Source organism: Durio zibethinus, chromosome 1, assembly GCF_047325235.1.
Source record: "Durio zibethinus cultivar Kanyao isolate XHJ-2024 chromosome 1, ASM4732523v1, whole genome shotgun sequence".
NCBI classification, from domain to species: domain Eukaryota; kingdom Viridiplantae; phylum Streptophyta; class Magnoliopsida; order Malvales; family Malvaceae; genus Durio; species Durio zibethinus.
The window spans coordinates 34,183,376-34,205,881 of record NC_143162.1 but is presented as its reverse complement, the minus strand read 5'-3'; the positions used below and the strand labels follow the sequence as shown (position 1 = coordinate 34,205,881).

Sequence of the window (22,506 nt, the reverse complement as noted above, 5' to 3'; positions counted from 1 at the left end):
AAGCAACCCACAGAAACAAATTCCCCTCATTTCTTTCTCCTCTCTTTTCTCAGTTTGCTTTTGGGGTTTTCTCTCTTCTTTTCCTTCTCTTCGAAAATCTCTCTCTCGAGTGTCTTGTTCTATAATTTCATGCTCCATACTTTGGATGCGTAAGCATCCGTCGCTCTTCTCTCTCTGTCCTATCTCAGGTTGCCTCTCTCTCGCTTTTAGACTTTCACTATCGCACTATTTTCTGTAATCTAATATCTGATCTGTTTGGAGTTCTTTTCGATTTTTAAAATCTCTGATGTCTGTTTTCTAGGGTATAATTTTGCGCTTTATTTTTTTTATTATTTTAATTTTTTTTTTTTGGGTGTGTGTGTTTGTAGTAGTTGGAAGTAGAGAAGTAGAGGTGAGATGGCGAATATAAGGTCGTCTTTGCCTTCGAGACTTCGCCAGTTTTTGTCTGGCGAAACCGCCATCGGTCCTTCTATCAAACTCGACTCTGAGCCCGTAAGTTTATTTATTTATTTAATTTTAATTTTATTTGTTTAATTTTCCCGAGAAAATTTTTTCTGATTAGGGTTATCAGAATCTAGTGTTGTTTGGTGAACCGATTAGGGTTTTTATTTACTCTGTCGCAGTAATTAGTATTTTTTTTGTTTCTTTATGTTTTCTCTGTTATTTATTGGTTCTTGATATAATGAACTGTTTGGCTCATGCTACTGATTGTTTCTTCTGAATTATGGTTAAATGAGAGTGATTATTGCTTTAAGTACGAATTAATGCTTACATTGTAGTATTAGGTGTGGTCACAAATTTGTTATGTTATGTACATTTTCACAGAAAAAGGTATGTCTTAAACTGAAAACCTTATATTGTTTATGACACGTGTCACCTTCTACTTGCTTAAGAACCTAAGACGAAATATCATTCGGTATTTGCTAATTCTCTAACAATCAGGTCAAGGCCACAGTTTGGTGTAATTTGTTATTTCCAATTGTTGGGCTGAGATGATAATGCACAGTTAATCATGAAGATCATTCGTATTAAGTAAGAATACAGGAGTTTTTAAAGATAACTTAAGAGGTTTTTTTTTAGTTTAATGCTGTACTAGAAAATTGAAGCATGTAGTTTGTCATGGACAGTCTTTTTAGGATAGGATAGTTTTTGTCAGACTATATTTTATCTTTTTAGAAGAAAAGTTGTGTTGGAAAATTGTGCATTTGATGTTGTTTTGCACTAGGTAAGAAGTTTTCTGCATGGTTCTAGGCTTACATGCTCACAGCTAATTTCATGGAATTCTTTTTGTTAATATATGGATGCAATTATTTGTTTATACTGAGAGAGCACAGTTTGTTTTCTTCCTTTTAATACTTTCGAAGCCATTTAAATATCGAGTTGTTAGACACTTTTAGAATAGTTTTTATTTTGTGGTTTAATGCCTGTGATTGTAATTGGATCTTTGGTAATGAACTATGATTATATAATTTATGTATATATCTGCTATCAATACAGATTTGATATAATTATTCTCTATTCAGAAGATGTCACTATCTATTTACAATTAGGTGTGTCTTGGTATGACTTTTAGACCTTTGACAAAGTTCTTATCTTCTTCAGTGCATCTATTTTCTCTAGCTATGTTGTGAAAGTATTAGAAGATTTTTAGGATTCTTTTTTCATTTTACATGTGAAAATTTTGGATTCAATCTTAATTATTATTAGAGAAGCATTGACATCTTTGTGCATTTCACTGGAAGGCAACAAAATTTTTCATTGTTAACAATGTGTTATGAAAAATTATGATCCTCCAGTTAGTCAAGAATTTGCAAGCTTTTTGTGCAATGAATAAGGTGATGTTTTGAGTTCCCATGGCATTACATATTCCCATTGATTTGACCTTCAGCTTATTGAGTTTCAAATTTTTCTTTAGTTTTATGATTTAAATTTAGGTGTTTTTAGATTATCTTTCCATCCATTATTTTTTTTTTTAATAATATTTGGTTTGACTCCCATACTCCTTTAGGGAATAAAGATCCAACACAAATTAATGCACATGCTTCAGGGAACATATTTATATATGTCGATTTATATACTGATTGTTGTGAACTTTTGAATGGAATATATTCTGGTTTCCATGAGCTTGTCTGCATGGTTAAGAAAGCTTCTATCTTTTTTTTTTTTTTTTTTGGTTTAATCTTTTTTCTCTGGGAAATAGATCCAACTTTTTACTGTCACTTGCAGCCTTCTCAAATTAAAGCATTTATTGATAAAGTGATCCAGAGTCCATTACAGGATATAGCAATACCTCTTTCAGGCTTTCAATGGGAGTACAGTAAGGTGATTTTGTACTAGTTAGTCGTCTTGTTTACCCCCTGTTTTGGTTCTTGTTCTCACCTTTTGCTTTTAATTCAGGGGAGTTTTCATCATTGGAGGCTACTGTTTCGTCATTTTGATACATATTTCAAGACGTACTTGTCTTATAGGAATGATCTTCTCCTATCAGATAAAATTCTAGAAGATGATAGTCCTTTTCCAAAGCATGCAGTTCTTCAAATACTGCGAGTAATGCAAACAATCTTGGAAAATTGCCCCAACAAAGGTTCATTTGATGGCTTGGAGGTATGTTGTGATGAACTCAGAAAATTTCTTTTAACTACAGCGACTTGCTAACTTGTTTAGGTCCTACTGGCTTGTGAGCTTTTGGGATGCTCTATCTATGTGCTTCTCCAATATTGTTTTATCTAATGCAATTCTGTCATTCTCCTTTCAGCATTTCAAGCTCCTACTTTCATCCACTGATCCTGAAATTCTTATAGCCACCCTGGAGACTCTTTCTGCACTTGTTAAAATAAACCCATCTAAGATCCATGGGAGTGGTAAGTTGATTGGATGTGGCACAGTAAACAGCTATCTGCTTTCTCTTGCTCAGGGATGGGGGAGCAAGGTGGAGGGGTTGGGTCTGTATTCATGTGTTTTGGCAAATGAGAGAACACAGGAGGAAGGGCTAAGTTTGTTTCCATCCAACATAGAAAATGATCATGGCAAGTCTCAACACAGGATTGGTTCTAGCCTTTATTTTGAATTGCATTGGCTCAATACTCAAAACACTGAAGAAAGCAGTGCAAGTTCTACTTCAAGAGTCATACACATTCCAGATCTACATTTGCAGAAGGAGGATGATCTGTTAATAATGAAACAGTGTTTTGAGCAGTACAATATACCTACTGAGCTCCGATTTTCATTGCTAACTAGAATTAGATATGCGCATGCCTTTCGGTCACCCAGGATATGCAGGCTGTACAGCAGGATTTGCCTTCTTGCATTTATTGTGCTTGTTCAGTCTAATGATGCTAATGATGAGCTGACATCATTTTTTGCGAATGAACCAGAGTATACAAATGAATTAATCAGGATCGTGCGGTCTGAAGAAACCATTCCTGGAACTATTAGAACTCTTGCAATGCTTGCATTGGGAGCTCAGTTAGCTGCTTATTCAGCTTCTCATGACCGGGCACGAATTTTGAGTGGATCCAGTATTAGTTTCACCGTAGGAAATCGAACGATTCTCCTGAATGTGCTCCAGAAGGCAGTTTTGTCACTGAAAGGTTCTAGTGATCCATCATTTCTTGCCTTTATTGAGGCACTTCTTCAGTTCTATCTGCTTCATATTGTGTCATCCTCTGCATCAGGGAGTAATATTAGAGGATCAGGAATGGTTCCAACCTTTTTACCTTTTTTGGAGGATTCTGACCCAAATCATATGCATCTTGTCTATTTGGCTGTAAAAGCTTTACAAAAGCTTGGTAGTTCAGCTGTGTCATTGCTTAGAGAACTGGGTGGAGTGGAGCTTTTGGCTCAGAGGCTACAGATGGAAGTGCATAGAATTATTGGTATGTCTGGTTCAAATGAAAATTCAATGGTCATTGGTGAATGCTCAAGATACAATGATGACCAGTTGTATTCCCAAAAGAGGCTTATCAAGGTGCTTTTGAAACTTGGCTCTGCTACATATGCCCCTGCAAACTCTACACGACCACAGAACCCTCATGACAGTTTTCTGCCTGGAACGTTGTCACTCATATATGGGAATGCAGATAAATTTGGAGGTGATATTTACTACTCAGCCGTGACTGTTATGAGTGAAATTATCCATAAACATCCAACTTGTCTTCCTGCTCTTCTTGAACTGGGTCTTCCAGATGCCTTTTTATCTTCAGTGTTATCTGGACTACTTCCATCTTCAAAGGCTATAACATGTGTTCCAAATGGCCTTGGTGCCATTTGTCTTAACCCCAAAGGCTTGGAGGCAGTGAAAGAAACTTCGGCATTGCGATTTCTTGTCAACATCTTCACCAACAAGAAGTATGTGCTGGCAGTGAATGAAGCAATTGTTCCTTTGGCTGATGCGGTTGAAGAGCTTTTGCGCCACGAATCTTCATTGAGAAGCAGTGGTGTTGATATAATCATTGAAATTGTAAATAAAATTGCTTCCATTGGAGACAGTAGTAGCTTTTCCAGCTCATCATCCATGGAAAAAGTTAATGGGTGCACTGCGATGGAAACTGATTCTGAAGATAGAGGAAATGAAGAGCATTGTTGTCTGGTTGGTGTGGCGGATTCTGTAACTGAAGGAATCAGTGACGAGCAGTGTCTCCAATTGTGCATTTTGCATCTGATGGTTTTGCTTCATAGAACAACAGAGAATGCAGAAACATGTCGCCTGTTTGTGGAGAAATCAGGAATTGAGGCTTTACTGAAGCTTCTTTTAAGGCCTAGTATTGTACAGTCATCTGAGGGGATGTCTATTGCTTTACATAGCACCATGGTTTTTAAAGGGTTTACTCAGCATCACTCTGCTTCTCTTTCACGTGCCTTCTGTTCTTCTCTTAGGGAACATTTGAAGAAAGCTTTGACTGGATTTGGTGCAGCTTCAGGGTCCGTGTTACTGGATCCCAAGATGATGCCTTATGATGGAGTCTTTTCCCCTCTTTTCCTTGTTGAGTTCCTTCTATTTCTTGCTGCTTCCAAAGATAATCGCTGGGTTAGTGCTTTGCTAGCAGAACTTGCAAATGGCAGCAAAGATGTTCTGGAAGACATTGGTCGTGTCCATCGTGAAATTTTGTGGCAGATTGCTCTCCTTGAAGATGCCAAGGTTGAAATGGAGGATGATGGTGCTAGTTCTAGTTCTACTGATCCTATGTCACAACAACGGGATTCTAGTGCTAGTGATACTGAAGAGCAAAGGTTGAACTCCTTTAGACAGTTACTTGATCCATTATTAAGGAGAAGGACACCAGGATGGGGTATTGAGTCCCAGTTCTTTGACCTCATAAACCTTTATCGTGACCTTGGACGTGCTACTAGCTTTCAACAGAGGTTGGTTATTGATGGTTCAAACATGCGTTTTGGATCCAATCATTCTACTTCATTGGATGCTTCTGGATCTATCAATAGAAAGGAACATGACAATCAGAGGTCCTATCACACCTCTTGCTGTGATATGGTGAGGTCACTTTCCTTCCACATTACCCATTTGTTTCAGGAGTTGGGAAAAGTAATGTTACTTCCTTCTCGTCGTCGAGATGACACTGTTAATGCATCCCCTGCATCAAAATCTGTTGCTTCTAGTTTTGCCTCTATTGCGTTTGATCACATGAACTTAAATTCTTCAGGCTCAGAATCCATATCGACAAAGTGTCGCTACTTTGGTAAGGTTATTGATTTCATTGATAGTGTTCTTCTAGACAGGCCCGATTCTTGCAATGCTATTATACTAAATTGCATATATGGCCGTGGAGTTGTTCAATCAGTTTTGACAACTTTTGAAGCTACCAGTCAATTACTATTTGCAGTTAATAGGCCTCCAGCATCTCCAATGGATACAGATGATGGTAATGTGAAGCAGGATGAAAAGGAAGATGGAGATTATGTGTGGATTTACGGTCCATTAGCTAGCTATGCTAAACTTATGGATCACCTGGTGACATCTTCTTTTATTTTGTCTCCATTCACCAAACACCTGCTTGTGCAACCACTTGCGAGTGGAGATGTATCTTTTCCAAGGGATGCTGAAACTTTTGTGAAGGTGCTTCAGTCCATGGTGCTTAAGGCAGTGCTTCCAGTTTGGACTCACCCACAGATTACTGATTGCAGTTATGATTTCATCACCACAGTTATATCTATCATTAGGCACATTTACTCTGGTGTCGAAGTGAAAAATGTTACCAGCAACAATAGTGCTCGCATTACTGGGCCCCCTCCAAATGAAACAGCCATAGCAACAATTGTAGAGATGGGATTTTCCAGGTCTAGGGCAGAAGAAGCTCTGAGGCAAGTTGGATCTATTAGTGTGGAGTTGGCAATGGAGTGGTTATTCTCCCATCCAGAGGAAACCCAGGAAGATGATGAACTTGCTCGTGCACTTGCCATGTCTCTTGGGAACTCTGAAACTGACCCAAATGTAGATGTTATAAGTGACAGTAATCAGCAACTTGAAGAAGAGATGGTGCAACTCCCCCCTGTTGAGGAGTTGTTGTCAACCTGTACAAAGCTGCTTCAGATGAAGGAACCTCTAGCATTCCCAGTTAGAGACCTTATTATATTGATATGCTCCCAAAATGATGGTCAATATAGGTCCAATGTAATTTCCTTCATTCTTGACCAAGTGAGAGATTCTAGCTCTGCTTCTGATAGCAGAAACAATTCTATGCTCTCTGCTCTTTTCCATGTTCTTGCTTTAGTTCTTCATGAGGATGTGGGGGCACGGGAAATTGCCTCAAAGACTGGACTGGTAAAACTTGTGACTGATTTACTTTCAGAGTGGGACTCTGGTTCAGGAGACAAGAAGCATCAAGTTCCAAAGTGGGTAACAACAGCTTTCCTTGCTCTTGATAGGCTACTTCAGGTGGATCAAAAATTGAATTCTGAAATTATTGAGCAGATGAAAGGGGGCAATGTTGGTAGCCAGCAGACATCTGTCATTATTGATGAGGATAAGAAAAGTAAGTTGCATTCTTCATTTGGATCTCTAAGACATATAGATATTCATGAGCAGAAGAGACTGATTGAGATTGCTTGTAGCTGTATAAAGAACCAGTTTCCATCAGAAACAATGCATGCTGTTCTGCAGTTATGTTCTACTCTGACTAGAACCCATTCTGTTGCTGTTTGTTTTCTTGATGGTGGGGCTCTAAGTTCACTTCTTTCATTGCCGACAAGTAGTCTCTTTTCTGGGTTTGACAATATTACTGCTACCATTATCCGTCATGTCCTTGAAGATCCTCAAACCTTACAGCAGGCAATGGAAGGTGAGATAAAGCACAGTCTTGCAGCTATGGCTAACAGGCATTCGAATGGAAGGGTCAGCCCACGTAATTTCCTTGTCCACCTAAGTTCTGTCATTTCTCGTGATCCAGTAATATTTATGCAAGCTGTCAAATCTGTCTGCCAAGTTGATATGGTTGGTGACAGACCTTATGTTGTTTTGATTAAAGACGGTGACAAAGATAAATGCAAGGAGAAGGAAAAAGAGAAGGACAAAGCACAGCAAAATGATGGAAAGGGTAATTTGTGCAATATGAATGCAGCAGGTCCTGGGAATGGGCTTGGAAAATTTAATGATTCAAATTCTAAGTCAGTTAAAATACATAAAAAATCTGCCCAAAGCTTTGTAAATGTGATTGAGCTTCTTTTGGATTCAGTTGGTGCTTTTGTACCTCCCTTGACAGATGATATTGGAACAGAGGTGCCCGTTGATGGGCCATCATCAACTGATATGGAAATTGATGTTGCTGCCATCAAGGGTAAAGGAAAAGCCATCGCAACTGTGTCTGAGGAGAATGAAGTTTCTGGCCAAGATGCTTCTGCATCACTCGCAAAGACAGTATTCATCTTGAAACTTTTGACAGAGATCCTGTTAATGTATGCTTCATCTGTTCAGGTGCTGCTTCGGAGAGATGGTGAAATTAGTAGCTGCAGGGTCCCTCATCAAAGGGCCTCAACTGGTTTATCCACTGGTGGAATATTTCACCACATTCTTCACAGGTTTATTCCATATTCCCAGAATTCAAAGAAGGAAAGGAAAATTGATGGTGACTGGAATTATAAACTAGCAACCAGAGCTAGTCAATTCCTGGTTGCATCTTGTGTGCGTTCTGCAGAGGCCAGGAAAAGAGTCTTTACAGAGATTAGTTGTATTTTCAATGGCTTTGTTGATTCTTGTGATGGTTTCAAACCACCTAGCAGTGATATGCAGACTTTTGTTGATCTGCTAAATGATATACTAGTTGCTCGTACACCCAGTGGTTCATGCATCTCAGCTGAAGCTTCTGCCACTTTTATAGATGTTGGTTTGGTTGCATCGTTAACATGCACCCTTGAAGTGTTGGATTTGGATCATACTGAGTCACCTAAAGTTGTCACAGGGCTCATCAAAGCTTTGGAACTTGTAACCAAGGAGCATGTTCATTCTGGTGATTCTTCTGCCATGAAAGGTGAGAATTCTGTCAAATCTGCTCATCATAATCAGACTGGGGGAACAGATAATATTGTTGATGCATCACAGTCCATGGAAATGGCATCACAGTCCAATCATGATGCAGTTGGAGCTAACCAAGTTGAGTCTTTCAATACTGTTCAAAACTATGGTGGGTCTGAAGCTGTTACAGATGATATGGAACATGATCAGGATCTTGATGGGGGTTTTGCTCCTGCTACTGAAGATGATTATATGCAAGAAACCAATGAGGATGCAAGAGGTCTAGAAAATGGTGTAGACAATGTGGGGATTCATTTTGAAATCCAGCCCCATGAACAAGAAAACCTCGATGATGATGATGGTGATGATGACGATGATGATGATGATGATGATGAGATGTCTGGAGATGATGGGGATGAAGTGGACGAAGATGACGATGATGATGACCATAATGACTTGGAGGAAGATGATGTACAACACCTGCCTCATCGTGACACAGATCAAGATGATCATGAGATTGATGATGATGAGTTTGATGATGAAGTGCTGGAGGAAGATGATGAGGATGATGGTGATGATGAGGGTGGAGTTATTCTAAGGTTGGAGGAGGGTATCAATGGAATGGATGTGTTTGACCATGTTGAGGTTTTTGGCAGAGACCACAGCTTTGCCAATGAAACTCTTCATGTAATGCCAGTTGAAGTTTTTGGTTCTAGACGTCAAGGACGTACTACATCAATTTATAGTCTTTTGGGGCGCAGTGGTGAGAATTCGGCCCCCTCAAGGCATCCTCTTTTATTGGGACCTTCATCACTACGCACAGCCTCTACATTGCAGTCAGGTGTTTTTCTGTGTTCTCATAGTATTTCTTGTTTTTAAGATTTTGTTTTAAACTTAATGCTTATTAATTTTGTACTTCTATGTGCATCTATAATTTTAACAACCCCCCACCTCTCTCTTTTTTGTCCCCCTGCAGAAAATGCCCGTGATATGATTCTTCCAGACAGAAACTCAGACAGCACCTCATCACGCTTGGATACTATTTTCCGGTCTCTTAGGAATGGGCGTCACAGCCATCGTTTGAACTTGTGGGTTGATGAGAGCCAGCAAAGCAGTGGGTCAAGTGCAGCCACTGTACCACAAGGCCTTGAAGAGTTGCTTGTTTCCCAACTGAGGCGACCAGTCCCTGATAAATCTTCTGATCACAACACATCAATAGTGGAACCTCAGACCCATGGTGAAGATAGTGAGTTACAGGAATCAGCAGCTGGTGCAAGGCCTGAGATTCCTGTAGAAAACAATGTAAATAATGAAAATGCTAATGCTCCTCCATCTTCTGCAGCAATTGATAGCTCTCTCAATGCTGATGGGCGACCTGCAGTAAGTGATTCTCTACAAGGAACAGATGCATCAAGTATACATTCACCATCTGTTGAAATGCAATTTGAGCAGAATGATGTAGCTGTTCGTGATGTTGAAGCAGTGAGCCAAGAAAGTAGTGGTAGTGGGGCTACTTTAGGGGAAAGCCTTCGAAGCCTTGATGTTGAGATTGGAAGTGCAGATGGCCACGACGACGGTGGAGAAAGGCAAGGTTCTTCAGACAGAACTCCTGATCCACAGGCTGCTCGGGCAAGAAGAACAAATGTGGCTTTTGGGAATTCTACTCCTGCTGCAGGGAGAGATGCACCTCTTCATAGTGTTACTGAGGTTCCAGAGAATTCTAGTCGAGAATCTGATCAGGATGGTTCAGCTGCAGAGCAGCAGATAAATAGAAATGCTGGTTCTGGATCAATTGATCCTGCATTTTTGGATGCTCTCCCTGAGGAATTGCGTGCTGAAGTTCTTTCAGCTCAACAGGGTCAAGTGGCACAGCCTTCAAATGCTGAACAACAGAATTCTGGAGATATTGATCCAGAATTTCTTGCAGCCCTTCCTCCAGACATCAGAGCTGAAGTCCTTGCACAACAGCAAGCGCAAAGGCTTCATCAATCTCAGGAACTCGAAGGTCAACCAGTTGAAATGGATACGGTCTCAATAATTGCAACATTTCCTTCAGATTTGCGAGAAGAGGTATGATTTTCGTTGTAGCGTGGTTAAATGTTAAGTTGTAAGTTGAACATGTCTAAAACATTTTTCCTTGTTATTTTTTTCATCAGGTTCTCTTAACGTCATCTGATGCTATTCTTGCTAATCTCACTCCTGCTCTTGTTGCGGAGGCAAACATGTTGCGAGAGAGATTTGCACATCGCTATCACAATCATAACTTGTTTGGGATGTACCCTAGGAATCGCAGAGGTGAATCTTCTAGGAGAGGTGAAGGTATTGGATCCAGCCTGGACAGGATGGCAGGAAGTATTGTGTCACGCAGATCTGTTTCTGCTAAGCTAATTGAAGCTGAAGGAGCCCCTTTAGTTGGAAGAGAAGCACTTCAAGGAATGGTTCGGTTACTTCGCATGGTTCAGGTGCTCTGTCAGTAGGTTAATTTTCCCCTTTGATGTCAGTCCTTGATTTTGATCTACGAATTAACATCTTTAATTCTGCAGCCACTCTATAAAGGTTCATTGCAGAAGCTTCTCTTGAATTTATGTGCTCATAATGAAACCAGAACAGCGCTAGTTAAAATCTTGATGGACATGCTGCTGCTCGATACACGAAAGCCTGTCGGTTATTCAAATGCAATTGAACCACCATACAGGCTTTATGGTTGCCAGAATAATGTTATTTATTCTCGTCCTCAAAATTTTGATGGTAAGATATGATACAGACTAGTTCATAACCCCTAGTGATTCAACGTGGCTTGTCATGAGAACATTTTCATTCTTCTCTTTACTTTTTAAAGGAACAATTTGTCTTTGTGTAGGTGGATCCTTTACTTTCCTTTTTATTCTTCACGAGTTTCATATCTGGAGGATTTTTATGGTTTTGCCATCATTTGACTTGTAGTAGTCAGGTTCTAAATGGTTTCTTTTATTTTATCCTTTTCATTGTAGGAGTTCCTCCTTTGGTGTCTAGGCGAGTTCTTGAAATTCTCACTTACTTGGCTCGAAATCATCCGCATTTTGCTAAGATCTTACTTCAGTTTGGATTGCCTCTTCCTACCCTACAAGAGCCAAGGAATATTGATCAGTCACGTGGAAAAGCTTTGATGACTGATGAGCAGCGGGAAGGATACATTTCCGTTGCTTTGCTTTTGAGCCTTCTCAATGAACCCCTGTACTTGAGAAGTATAGCACATCTTGAGCAGGTGTTAAGTGATAACACTATTCTAGATATGTTAAGCAATTTTATGTGTTTCTGTTTATTATTTGCTCATTTATTTTTGTGCTTCAGCTGCTTAACTTGTTGGATGTCATCGTTGACCATGCGGAAAGGAAGCCCCTTTCATCTGAAAAATTGAGGGCATCTTCCACTGAACAAATGCCTGCTTTGCAAATTTCAATGTCTGATGCTGACATCAGTGTGGAGAATCGTGATGCTCCTTCTGAAGTTGCTGAATCACCTTTAAAGACTGCTGATTCATCTTCACCCTCAGCATCTGGAGCAACTAATGAATGTGATGTACTGAGTGTACTGACCAATCTCCCACGAGCAGAGCTGCGACTTTTATGCTCATTGCTTGGACGGGAAGGGTAAGTTACTCATCTACACAATGTATTTTTTTATTTTGCAATCTCTTCTGTCAGAAGTCTGTTTTTCCACCATTTATCTTTTGTGCTTCAATTGAAGAAAGGTCCTTGTTTTCATTCTCTGCAACTTGTGGAATTCTTGGGATTTTGCACCTGCTATAATTATGATCTTTTCATTGTCAAATTTTGAATATGATTTTTTGCCTTCTTTCCATATGCTCGGTCTGATGTTCTGTTTACCACCCAGTTTGTCAGATAATGCATATGGTCTGGTGGCAGAGTTAATGAAAAAGCTGGTGGCTATTGCTCCATGCCATTGTCATCTGTTTATTTCTGAGCTAGCAGACGCTGTACAAAATTTGATTAAATCTGCCATGGATGAGTTACAAATGTTTGGTGAAGCTGTGAAAGCTCTAGTCAGCATATCTTCTGATGGAGCTGCAATTTTAAGGGTTTTACAGGCACTTAGTTCTCTTGTTACTTCAATAACTGAGAAAGAAAAGGATCTGCAGCTGCTTCCTGAAACAGAGCGTTCTTCTGCTCTTTCTCTGGTGTGGGACATGAATGTAGCCTTAGAACCTTTCTGGTTAGAGTTGAGCTCTTGCATAAGCAAAATAGAGAGCTATTCAGATTCTGCATCGGATTTATTAGCTTCATTCGGGACTTCCACTTCAAGACAATCTGGTGTAACACCACCCCTTCCTGCAGGCACTCAGAACATCTTACCGTATATAGAATCTTTCTTTGTGATGTGTGAGAAGTTACATCATGCACAACCAGGTTCCAGTCATGATTTTGGCATGGCTGCACTTTCTGGTTCTGAGGATGCTAGCACATCTACTGGCCAGCAGAAAACTTCTGGTCCTGTCTCAAAATTTGATGAAAGACATGTTGCCTTTGTGAAGTTCTCAGAGAAGCATAGGAAGTTGTTAAATGCTTTCATTCGCCAAAATCCTGGGCTGCTTGAGAAGTCATTTTCACTTATGCTGAAAGTTCCCCGCTTTGTTGATTTTGATAATAAACGTGCCCATTTCAGGTCCAAAATAAAGCATCAACATGATCATCATCATCACAGTCCTCTAAGAATATCGGTTAGAAGAGCTTACATACTTGAGGATTCATATAACCAACTACGGATGCGGTCAACACAAGATTTGAAGGGGAGGTTAACTGTTCACTTCCAAGGAGAGGAAGGAATTGATGCTGGTGGGCTTACAAGGGAATGGTATCAGCTGTTATCCAGGGTTATATTTGACAGAGGAGCGTTGCTTTTCACTACAGTGGGCAATGAGTCAACATTCCAGCCTAACCCCAACTCAGTCTACCAAACAGAACATCTTTCATACTTCAAATTTGTTGGGCGAGTTGTGAGTATCTTCTCTATTGAATTGACATTCTTTTTTTGTTAACTTTTTATTCACTTCCTAATTAAAATTTTCCAGGTCGGCAAAGCACTTTTAGATGGGCAACTCTTGGATGTCCACTTTACTCGATCTTTCTACAAGCATATCTTAGGGGTCAAAGTTACTTATCATGACATTGAAGCAACTGATCCTGATTACTTCAAAAACCTAAAGTGGATGCTTGAGGTCTGTCATTTGTCAATTTTCTGTATATTTTCTTCCTTTTTCTTAGAGGAAAAGGGAGCAATAGAGTTTAGTAGTTTGCTGGCAATTATCTTTCATGGTTCATTAGAGAAATTATCTTTTTGCACCTTCTTTTTCCTTACTTCTTTTCTTGATTGTTTTTTCAGAATGATATTAGTGATGTCCCTGACCTTACTTTTAGCATTGATGCTGATGAGGAGAAGCTGATATTGTATGAAAAGACACAGGTACTGATTTTAATTGATCCTTTCACGAAGCCCTTTGTGATGACACTATTTTGGTTATAATTATGTTCCACAAATATGATGCAGGTTACTGACTATGAGCTGATTCCTGGTGGTCGGAACATTAAAGTTACTGAGGAGAATAAGCACCAATATGTTGATTTAGTTGCTGAGCATCGTTTGACAACTGCTATTCGTCCTCAAATAAATGCATTTTTGGAAGGATTCAATGAATTAATTCCTAGGGAATTAATATCTATTTTTAATGACAAGGAGCTGGAGTTACTGATAAGTGGTCTTCCAGATATTGATTGTAAGTGTTGTAAACCAATTTATGTGATGTTAATTATGTGATGCAATGCTTTTTTTGCCACCATGATCTGAATATGACCTGATCTGTAATAACTGTCTCCCAGTGGACGACATGAGGGCAAATACCGAGTATTCTGGGTATAGTGCAGCATCACTTGTTATACAGTGGTTTTGGGAGGTTGCTCAAGGGTTCAGCAAGGAGGATAAAGCTAGGCTTCTACAGTTTGTGACAGGCACCTCAAAGGTAATTCAACACCTGAAATTGTAGATAATACTACTTGTTATTTGACATTTCATGTTGTTAACTGTAGTTCAACCCAAAGGTTAATTATTAAATGTTTGAATTAAGATTCAGGTAGGATAAAGTTCACTGTGAAATATTAACATGTTTATTTCTTCGACTATGTAGAGATGTAGCATAGCTCTCTATTAGTTTCTAAAATAATCTTTGTTATTGCTTTACATTGCTGTCTTAAATAACTTTTGTTTCATGACCGATCTCAAATCTCAATTGTTTTTCTTTGTAATTCACAGGTGCCTTTAGAAGGTTTTAGTGCACTTCAAGGAATTTCAGGTTCGCAGAAATTTCAGATACACAAAGCATATGGCAGCCCCGATCACTTGCCTTCTGCTCATACCTGGTAATCTGAGATACTTGTCTGAACGATATATTTGGTTAATCGTGCAACTTAATGATTTTTTTTTTTTTTGGCGAGTTCTGTCTTTTACTTGCAATTTGCGGCTTCAAACATTCTTCATTAGTAAAAAGCATTTCTTTGTGATCAATGCAGTTTCAATCAATTGGATTTACCTGAGTATCCTTCTAAGGAACATCTAGAAGAGAGACTGCTGCTTGCGATTCATGAAGCCAATGAAGGGTTTGGATTCGGCTAAAAGATTTCAAGCGGTAATCTGAGTCATCATGTAGATAAGATATATATGCATCGGGATACTGATATGGGGGTATAAGGGCTGGGCTGACGTTGAATTTATGCATGTTAATATTAATATACTTGTACAGTCACATATTGGCTATAGCAATGGCTCTGGCAGTTTTAAATTTGCCATCGTTTTCGTTCATTTTATCCCTTTTCTCTCTTTCAGATTTGCCTGCCTTTCCTTTGTTAAAAAGAAACAGGAGAGGTTCACTGATTATCCGTGTTGTTGACTTGAGACCCTTCTATGTAGTCTTACATGAAATTTGGTCATTTTCTTACCTTAAATTGTACAATAATTGCATCAAGCTTATTACCACTTTTTGCTACGTCTTCTCTAATTTTTTATTTGATTTGTAAACTTGAACGAGTTTAATTGCTTAAGGCAAATAGTCTTATCTATTATTTGGAGTTTAGACCATCCCTCTAAGCTCAGGCCTTTCCTTAAAATAACAAAATTTACTCAATCCACAAATCAGAAAATGATTTAAAAAGGCGAGTTTAACAAAATGGAGTAAAATAACAAAAAGGCGAGTTGTCATTAACATTTTTTTGGCCAAAAAATTAGCTTGATCAAATCAACCTAAAAATGATAAAAATAAGGTAAATTCAGTAGTTGACTATATATTTGTTATTAGTACTATATCACACTTGAGAGTAAAAGAACAAAGGATAACGGTAACACAGCTAAAATTACATCCCACTTCCCCATTATCTTAACCACATTTTCAACTTGTTGCTGCTCTCTCTAAGTCCTTTACCCTGATCTCGGTTGATTTTGTTGATGGACAAGGCTTTTTCAACAGCATTGACTGATTTTGTACTCCTCGTGATCCTATCTAATGCTCTAGATGGGTCAATTTTCCTCGTCTTGTTAGATTCAGTTAATAACATCTTCTTGTCAAGCAGAGAAGATGATGATAGTAAAAGATTGTTCTCATTCCCTTTACTCTGTATCTGCTTTTTTCTCCTTAACTCTCGAAGGGAATCAGTTCCTTTCAATAAGTCAGAGCCCACAGTCACTGTTCTTCTGCTATTAGAGTTTAAGCTCCTTAGACTTGGAGGATCCATGCCGGATACAGTTTCTATGCTTAATGCTTGTGTCGTGATGGGTGTCCCTTGTGAATTCTCTGCACAATATACCAGTCGCATAGTCCCTTCCTGGTGTTGTCTTAACTTTAGTTCAAGTTCATTAGCCTACAAAATTACGCAGAAAGGGTTTAGTTTTTCACTGCAGCATCCTGAACTTTATTTCCAAGTAACATTGAAAGAAGACAGAAAGAACCTTTTGTTGACGCAATAGTGATCCTCCACTTTCTCTTTCCATTTTCAGCTTGCTTTCAAGTTCTTTAACCTGTATCAACAGAATTAGATAAATATTAGACGTCCAGACAGGATTCTTCCGGAAATGGCAAATAAAAGAAAAGAATTGGACAAATATCTTTATTGCTACATAGCTTTACGTTTATTTGCGTTATCAATGAACTACCAAATTGGAAGTTGGCAGCCACTCTTGGCTGTATTTATTTACCATTTTCCTTTCAGATTAGACTTACCATTATGAAATTTTATGCGAAAGGAGTTAGAAGTTGGCAACATGGTAGAGGGTGGAGTTGATGGCATATATCAATGGAGTTGATGGCATTTACCAAGGGCTGTTGAAGTAAAAAACAATGTAAAAGAAATTGATGCTACTAAGCCAAGATTTTCATTGGTTACAATCACCTTTTGCTGTAGCATCCCAGAATGAATCTCAAACTCCCGTGTTCTCTCTTTCAATATGCCCTCAAGCTCCTTGACCTGTAAAGAATAATACAATCAATGAATTTAAAAGTGCAACTTCGAGCCCTTTTAATTTTATAGGTATTAAATCTCTGGGACACTCTTTTTCTTTTCTTATTCCTTCGCTAAGTTGTCATATGAATAAGGGATTCAAACGTAATGAACTTATACTCAATGTCAGAGTTTCATTTAAAGCCAAAACCTTTCGCTGTAGAGTCGAGGATGCTGTCTGCTCACGCTCTTTCAGTTTGTTATCGAGCTCCTCAGCCTTTGGTGGAAATAGAAGTCAAACATAGCATATGATTACTTTGAATGAAAAAGGTCAAAGGATAAAAAACTGGATTATTCAATTGACAATCAACCTTTAGCTGAAAATTTGAGCAAATTTCTTCCTTCTCCATCATTCTTTCTGAAAGTTGCAACACCTGCCTCTCTAGTTGTCTACATAACTCTGCCTTGGATGCAAGCTGGTCTTCAAGTTCATTGAGCTTTTCTTCTTGGGTTTCGCAAAGCTGATCCCTACCTTTGGCTTTATCCTCTAAGTTGTGAAAGTTCTCTTCTGACTTTCTTAAAGCATCATCTTTTGACCTCAGTTCTTGCTTTGATTTTTCAAGCTTCAAATTGTTCATCAGGAATATAAGGGGAAAAAAGGTACACATTCAGGTTTCAGTAAAGAAAGAAATCCACTTCAACGTTCTTGTTTTATCTTTGATTATGTAAATCAAATAAACCATCAAAGCGCTTACCATCTGTTTCAACTTTTGAAGCTCAGCAGTGTCAACCTGCTTCTTTACTGGACCCAGCTCCACCCCTCGAACCCGACTTGCAAAATTTAAAGAACTTAGGGTCTCACCTAAGTCCTGCTCCGATGGGCTGATTTGTACAAACATCAAGGTTTTAGAATCACCCCCTAAAGCAGATTAATAAAAGCTTTTAGAAAAAGGCAGATAATACTTTTGTTTCGTTCATATGAAAAAAATTAATAACTTGTCATCATAGCAAGTGCACCATATTCTATAATAGAAGTATTTTCTTGTGAACTCTGAGCAGTGGTCATACATACAAAATCACATGACCTCAATTCTTTCTGGAGTCTAAATTTGAACTTTTTCTAAGTCAACTAATAGGGTATTCAAATAAGAAGATCTTTTCATGTGATTGCCTACCTAAGGAATCTTGGAGTAGATGTGTGAGCTTGGAATTCCTGCAAAATCCAATAGATAAAATCTGAGTACTCAGAACCAGTGATAGACATCTGGAATACAATGAGATGAACATCAAACCTATATGGGATGTGGCTGCTTTTGTTAGCCAAAGCAGAAATCACATCTCCTAAAGCGGAAAGTGATCTGTTAATGTTCTGGGCTTCCTTGAGCCGTTCTCCTTGCACCTCAGTTTTTGCTAGCCTTTCACTACCAGCCAAATCCACAAGCCATAGCTTGCTCTTGGTGCACTCACCACTAATCAAATTCTTTGCTCTAACCAATATGCGGAGCATGCTGCAAAAACAATAGATATATGAGACCTAAAACAATATCTTCTATAACATACAAGTTCTTTCCCTTTATCACTTTATACAGATACAGAGAACAAGAACAAAATTTATATAAATAAAAATAAATACGAAAATTGTTATAAAAGAGACCATTACATAATATAGCAAAAACCACTAATTTGCTTGTTGCCTTGAGCAAAAACCAGAGTTAATCATAAAAAAAGAAAGTTCTGGCAATACTAACCAATGAGATCGGCTACTATGCTCGTTCACATTGTTTGACCCTACAGCTCTTGCACTGTTTCCAGCCTGCAGGACATTCCAAACCTCCAGGATATTTTCGACTTTGGCTTCCACTATCCCAGGAACATGATGAAATCCTTCTGAAGCTTGCCTTATCTCCAGCCTAAAACATTAACAAGATCCATCCAATCAATGTCAATTATTACACTCACCACAGAACTATACCGAGCTGAAACTAATTGTTTGGTGTAAATAAGATTTTGAATTTACCTTTTCGATGTTGGTGCAGTTGCAAGCAAGTCTCTAATTTGCTCATTGTAGACTTCAAGCACACTAACAAATATACTGAATGTAGAAGTTTCTTTCCGCTCTTCGACAATTTTAAACAACTGCTCTAATGTCCTATAGTTTACTCCTCGATTCTGCTCTGTACCTTCCATGGTAAAAGTCTTCCCTGTCCCAGTCTGCCCATATGCAAATATACAGACATTGTAACCATCTAACACTGAAGTTACCATGGGGGAAGCATCTGCAAACACATCAACTGCACCAGCAGAAAAGTATTTGAGTTAAAATATGTTCTATTTTTCCTTATCCTCAGCTGAAACAATTCTATGAGTTATTTCATCTTCAAACATCCTCTGAGCTTTTGATCATAACTCAGTCAAACTATTAGGACCAACTAATTAATTTGTTTATTTTTTTGCTACAAACCTACAGTCAGAAAATCAATGAAACTGAAGTATGCATCATACAAATATCAAAACAGGTGATAGAAGGCAGTAATCACTTTTGAGCTGGCGATAGCCAAAGGAGGAAAAAGAGCTGACCTATTGGGACATATTTTCTAAAATACTAAAACGAAAATTAAGCTAACAAAATCTATTTATAATATTTACTGTTCTTTATGTTGTTAAGTATACCACATACCAGGGTCAGGATGCTTAACAGAGAAGGTTTGTACCATTTAATGGTGTTGTTATTCAAAGAACTTATTTTATAGCACAATACCTTGATCATCCTTAGGTGTATAAACTTGATGGAATTTGAAAATTTTCTTTGTGGAGCTGCCTGTAAGTATCCCTATATCACCATCCTTAGCTGCACTAAAATCTGCAACCGTTGCATGCCCAACTGAAGCCTCCTCCTTATTTAATGGACGGCACCTACAGAACACTCTAATGTTTCCTGTAAATTAAGATTAAATAAGCAATCTTCGGTTAGGTTCAATCGACACTTTAAACATGGAAAATAGAATGTGAAAATTTTAAACATCAAAACATGCCTTTTGCTTCCTCTATCTGGTTATGCAGCTTTTTCCTCATTGCCTGCTCCTCATTGAACTTCAGTTTTAGATCTTCGCACTGTGCCACTGCAGTTCAGAATCTTCAGATAGAGTATTAAGATATAGAGGTTTTTACAAAAGATTTAGTTGCTTGGTGAGACATACTCACCCAATCCTTGAACTGCAAATATCATCTTATTTAATTCTGGAATTGAATCAGTACAGTCATGAGCCTTATTAGAGAGTTGAGAATGCTCTCGCTTCATGATCTGAAAAGGATCAGTGAATATGAAACAGCCTCTTTGATGTTTAGGCAGATTTTTCAAGAAGATTTCTGCAATTTGTGGACAAAATAAAAACTATAGTTTACCTTTATTTTTCTCTCCAACTCAATGATTGAAGCAATCCAAAATCTCTTATCACAGTCATATTTACTAGAAACATCCTTCAACTTTGCAGCTTCTTTTTTCAAGGCTTGATCTACATAAACATTAGGCATGATCAGAAGAATTTTAGTTTTCTAGCAAGAAGAACCCATAGGTTCTTAGCAACCTCCGCTTCCTAAATTGTCCTTCCATCAAAACTTTCGGATAAATACATCCTTACCTAAATACATATTTTGGAAGAACTTGTTGTCAAGTTCCATCCTGACCTTCTCTAGTTGCTCATTTGTAGATGTTAATGACATCCAAGCTTCATAGCATTCATCTGCCTTGAGTTGGCACAGATTCTTCAGTTCTTCGATCTTCTTTTCATACTTTTCTGTAGATTTCATCCCCATATGTTTCTTCTGCATACCACATGAACATAAAATGACGGTAAGCAATAATCTTTTGTACTTCAAAGGTCTCAATCTAAAGGTTTGTATCTAACCTGAGGTGACGATATTTCCATTTCAGCAGCACAATTGTTGCACACAAAATAATCGCATTTTACTTGAGATTCTTTATCCAGTTTAGAAGACAATAAAACAAGAAAATTAGCAAGTCAAGGACCTCCAGGAAATATTCATAAATATAGAAAACTAACATGAAGGAGGAAAGTTACCATGTGATTTCATTGCCCGTTTTATGCAAATCGCATTAACTATTGGACTTCCACAAACACTTTCAAACCTTATAACAATTGCCCTGTCGTCCTCCACGGAAACTCTAATATCTACCACTTGCAACGGCTTGTTTGCACCAACAATAGAGTATATATCAAGTTCAGACAATACCTGCCATTTTCACCAAAATGGAAAACAACTATTAATCAACAACACTGAACCAAACAACTTTATACATTAGAGTCTTATCTAATTTGACTTGCCTTGTCTTCTTGAATGAAGACATCAAAAACTCTCATTCCTTTAGGACCATTGGTGTTTACAATTTCTGAAAAATGAAGATCAACCAAATAGTCCCCCAGGGCAAAATCATTGAATCTGTAAGTGAAGTTTCCAAAACGAGCTGATTGATAAATGGATGGCATATCACCGCCATCATTGATGCTTTCATTGGTTCTTAAGACATCCCCTCCATGGAAAAAGCTATCTCCACAAACATCGATTGTGCACGTTCCCTTTTTCTCTACAGTTCCACCTCCCGCATTTACAAACATTACAGCATTGTCTGGATCAAAACAGAACTGTCGCTTAATAATAATAATAATAATAATAATAATAATAATAATAATAATAATAATAATAATAAACACAGGAAAAGAAAAAACTACAAGAAAATAAAAGGGAGTTTAAATTTTCATATTTTTCCTTTTTTACAGCAACTAACTCACGATTATAACAATTTGATATTAAAAAAATTTCCAAAGAATTCGAGATTCCTGGTTTCGCTTATTGCCTTACTTGTTCACAGCAACAAAAACAGACTCAAAGACATAAATCAACATTACAAACTCGGACTAAGAAAATACACTAAGAAACAAGAATTGACGACAAGGAAAATGAAAGTAAATTAGAAATAAAGAAAAAAAAACCTGTGAAATTGGAGGTAATAAAACCAGATTTAATCAATCTTGAACCAGAAAGGCAGAGTGTGTAATCTAATTCATCTTCTTCATGTTCATTCTCAGATTCAGAATTCATAGTATTTTTGGGATCTTCTTCGTAGTTATAGAAACTGCGAGGCCAAGAATTTGGGGTTAGGAATTTGGAGTGTTGGAGATAAGAGTTAGGGAATTGCGATTCTTCCATGAGAGAAGATCTGGAAAAAAAAAACAGGGAATTTCGAGTGGAGCTGTTTTTTAAAATCTTGCTCTGTTTCACTTTCTTTTTCTTTGCTTTTCACTTGTACCGAATTGCCTTAATTGCTTCGAAATTTGAATTTTCTAAAACGGCGTTTGAATTCTATACTTTTTTGACCGTTACTCACTTACTCTTTTAGTTGAGGTCCCAAGGCTCCCCGTGCCCGTGGGTCATATTGTGGGCCGCGTCGTGAGATAATGTGGGGCCCATGTATGGTCCAAAACTACTTTTCCATTTTTACCCCTCTAGTTTTAACTCGCTCCTAACTATTGACCCAAACCCAAGAAAGTA

General features: G+C 38.2%; 2 protein-coding genes across 5 annotated transcripts; one reads left to right on the top strand and one right to left on the bottom strand.

The window, feature by feature from the left end:
• LOC111312470 (E3 ubiquitin-protein ligase UPL1-like) lies at positions 1–15,494 on the top strand. 4 transcript variants are annotated; one of them, XM_022912748.2, is made up of 18 exons: positions 1–188; positions 369–492; positions 2,227–2,322; positions 2,398–2,604; positions 2,756–9,302; positions 9,438–10,531; positions 10,618–10,923; positions 11,005–11,209; positions 11,452–11,705; positions 11,792–12,090; positions 12,335–13,454; positions 13,530–13,676; positions 13,841–13,921; positions 14,006–14,231; positions 14,335–14,474; positions 14,765–14,871; positions 15,022–15,137; positions 15,335–15,494. In XM_022912748.2, the coding sequence occupies exons 2-17, from the start codon at positions 397–399 to the stop codon at positions 15,122–15,124; spliced, it is 11,028 nt and encodes a 3,675-aa protein (XP_022768483.2). In that variant the 5' UTR covers positions 1–188; positions 369–396; the 3' UTR covers positions 15,125–15,137; positions 15,335–15,494. The 4 variants fall into 4 exon arrangements, with proteins under 4 accessions (XP_022768483.2, XP_022768484.2, XP_022768487.2 ...); XM_022912749.2 differs by lacking the exon at positions 15,335–15,494 and having other exon boundaries at positions 372–492; positions 15,022–15,310; XM_022912752.2 differs by lacking the exon at positions 15,335–15,494 and having other exon boundaries at positions 13,124–13,454; positions 15,022–15,310.
• A 270-nt stretch (positions 15,495–15,764) lies between these two features.
• Positions 15,765–22,294, bottom strand: LOC111312471 (kinesin-like protein KIN-14R). The gene is made up of 19 exons (XM_022912753.2): positions 21,948–22,294; positions 21,282–21,583; positions 21,018–21,189; positions 20,844–20,914; positions 20,577–20,760; positions 20,341–20,450; positions 20,140–20,239; positions 19,971–20,057; positions 19,697–19,873; positions 18,956–19,229; positions 18,687–18,848; positions 18,231–18,446; positions 18,114–18,151; positions 17,694–17,857; positions 17,310–17,561; positions 17,150–17,215; positions 16,891–16,965; positions 16,451–16,519; positions 15,765–16,362 (listed from the first exon to the last, which is right to left on the bottom strand). Exons 1-19 carry the CDS (start codon positions 22,162–22,164, stop codon positions 15,877–15,879), a joined length of 3,222 nt encoding a protein of 1,073 aa, XP_022768488.1. The 5' UTR covers positions 22,165–22,294; the 3' UTR covers positions 15,765–15,876.
• Positions 22,295–22,506: the final 212 nt, after the last annotated feature.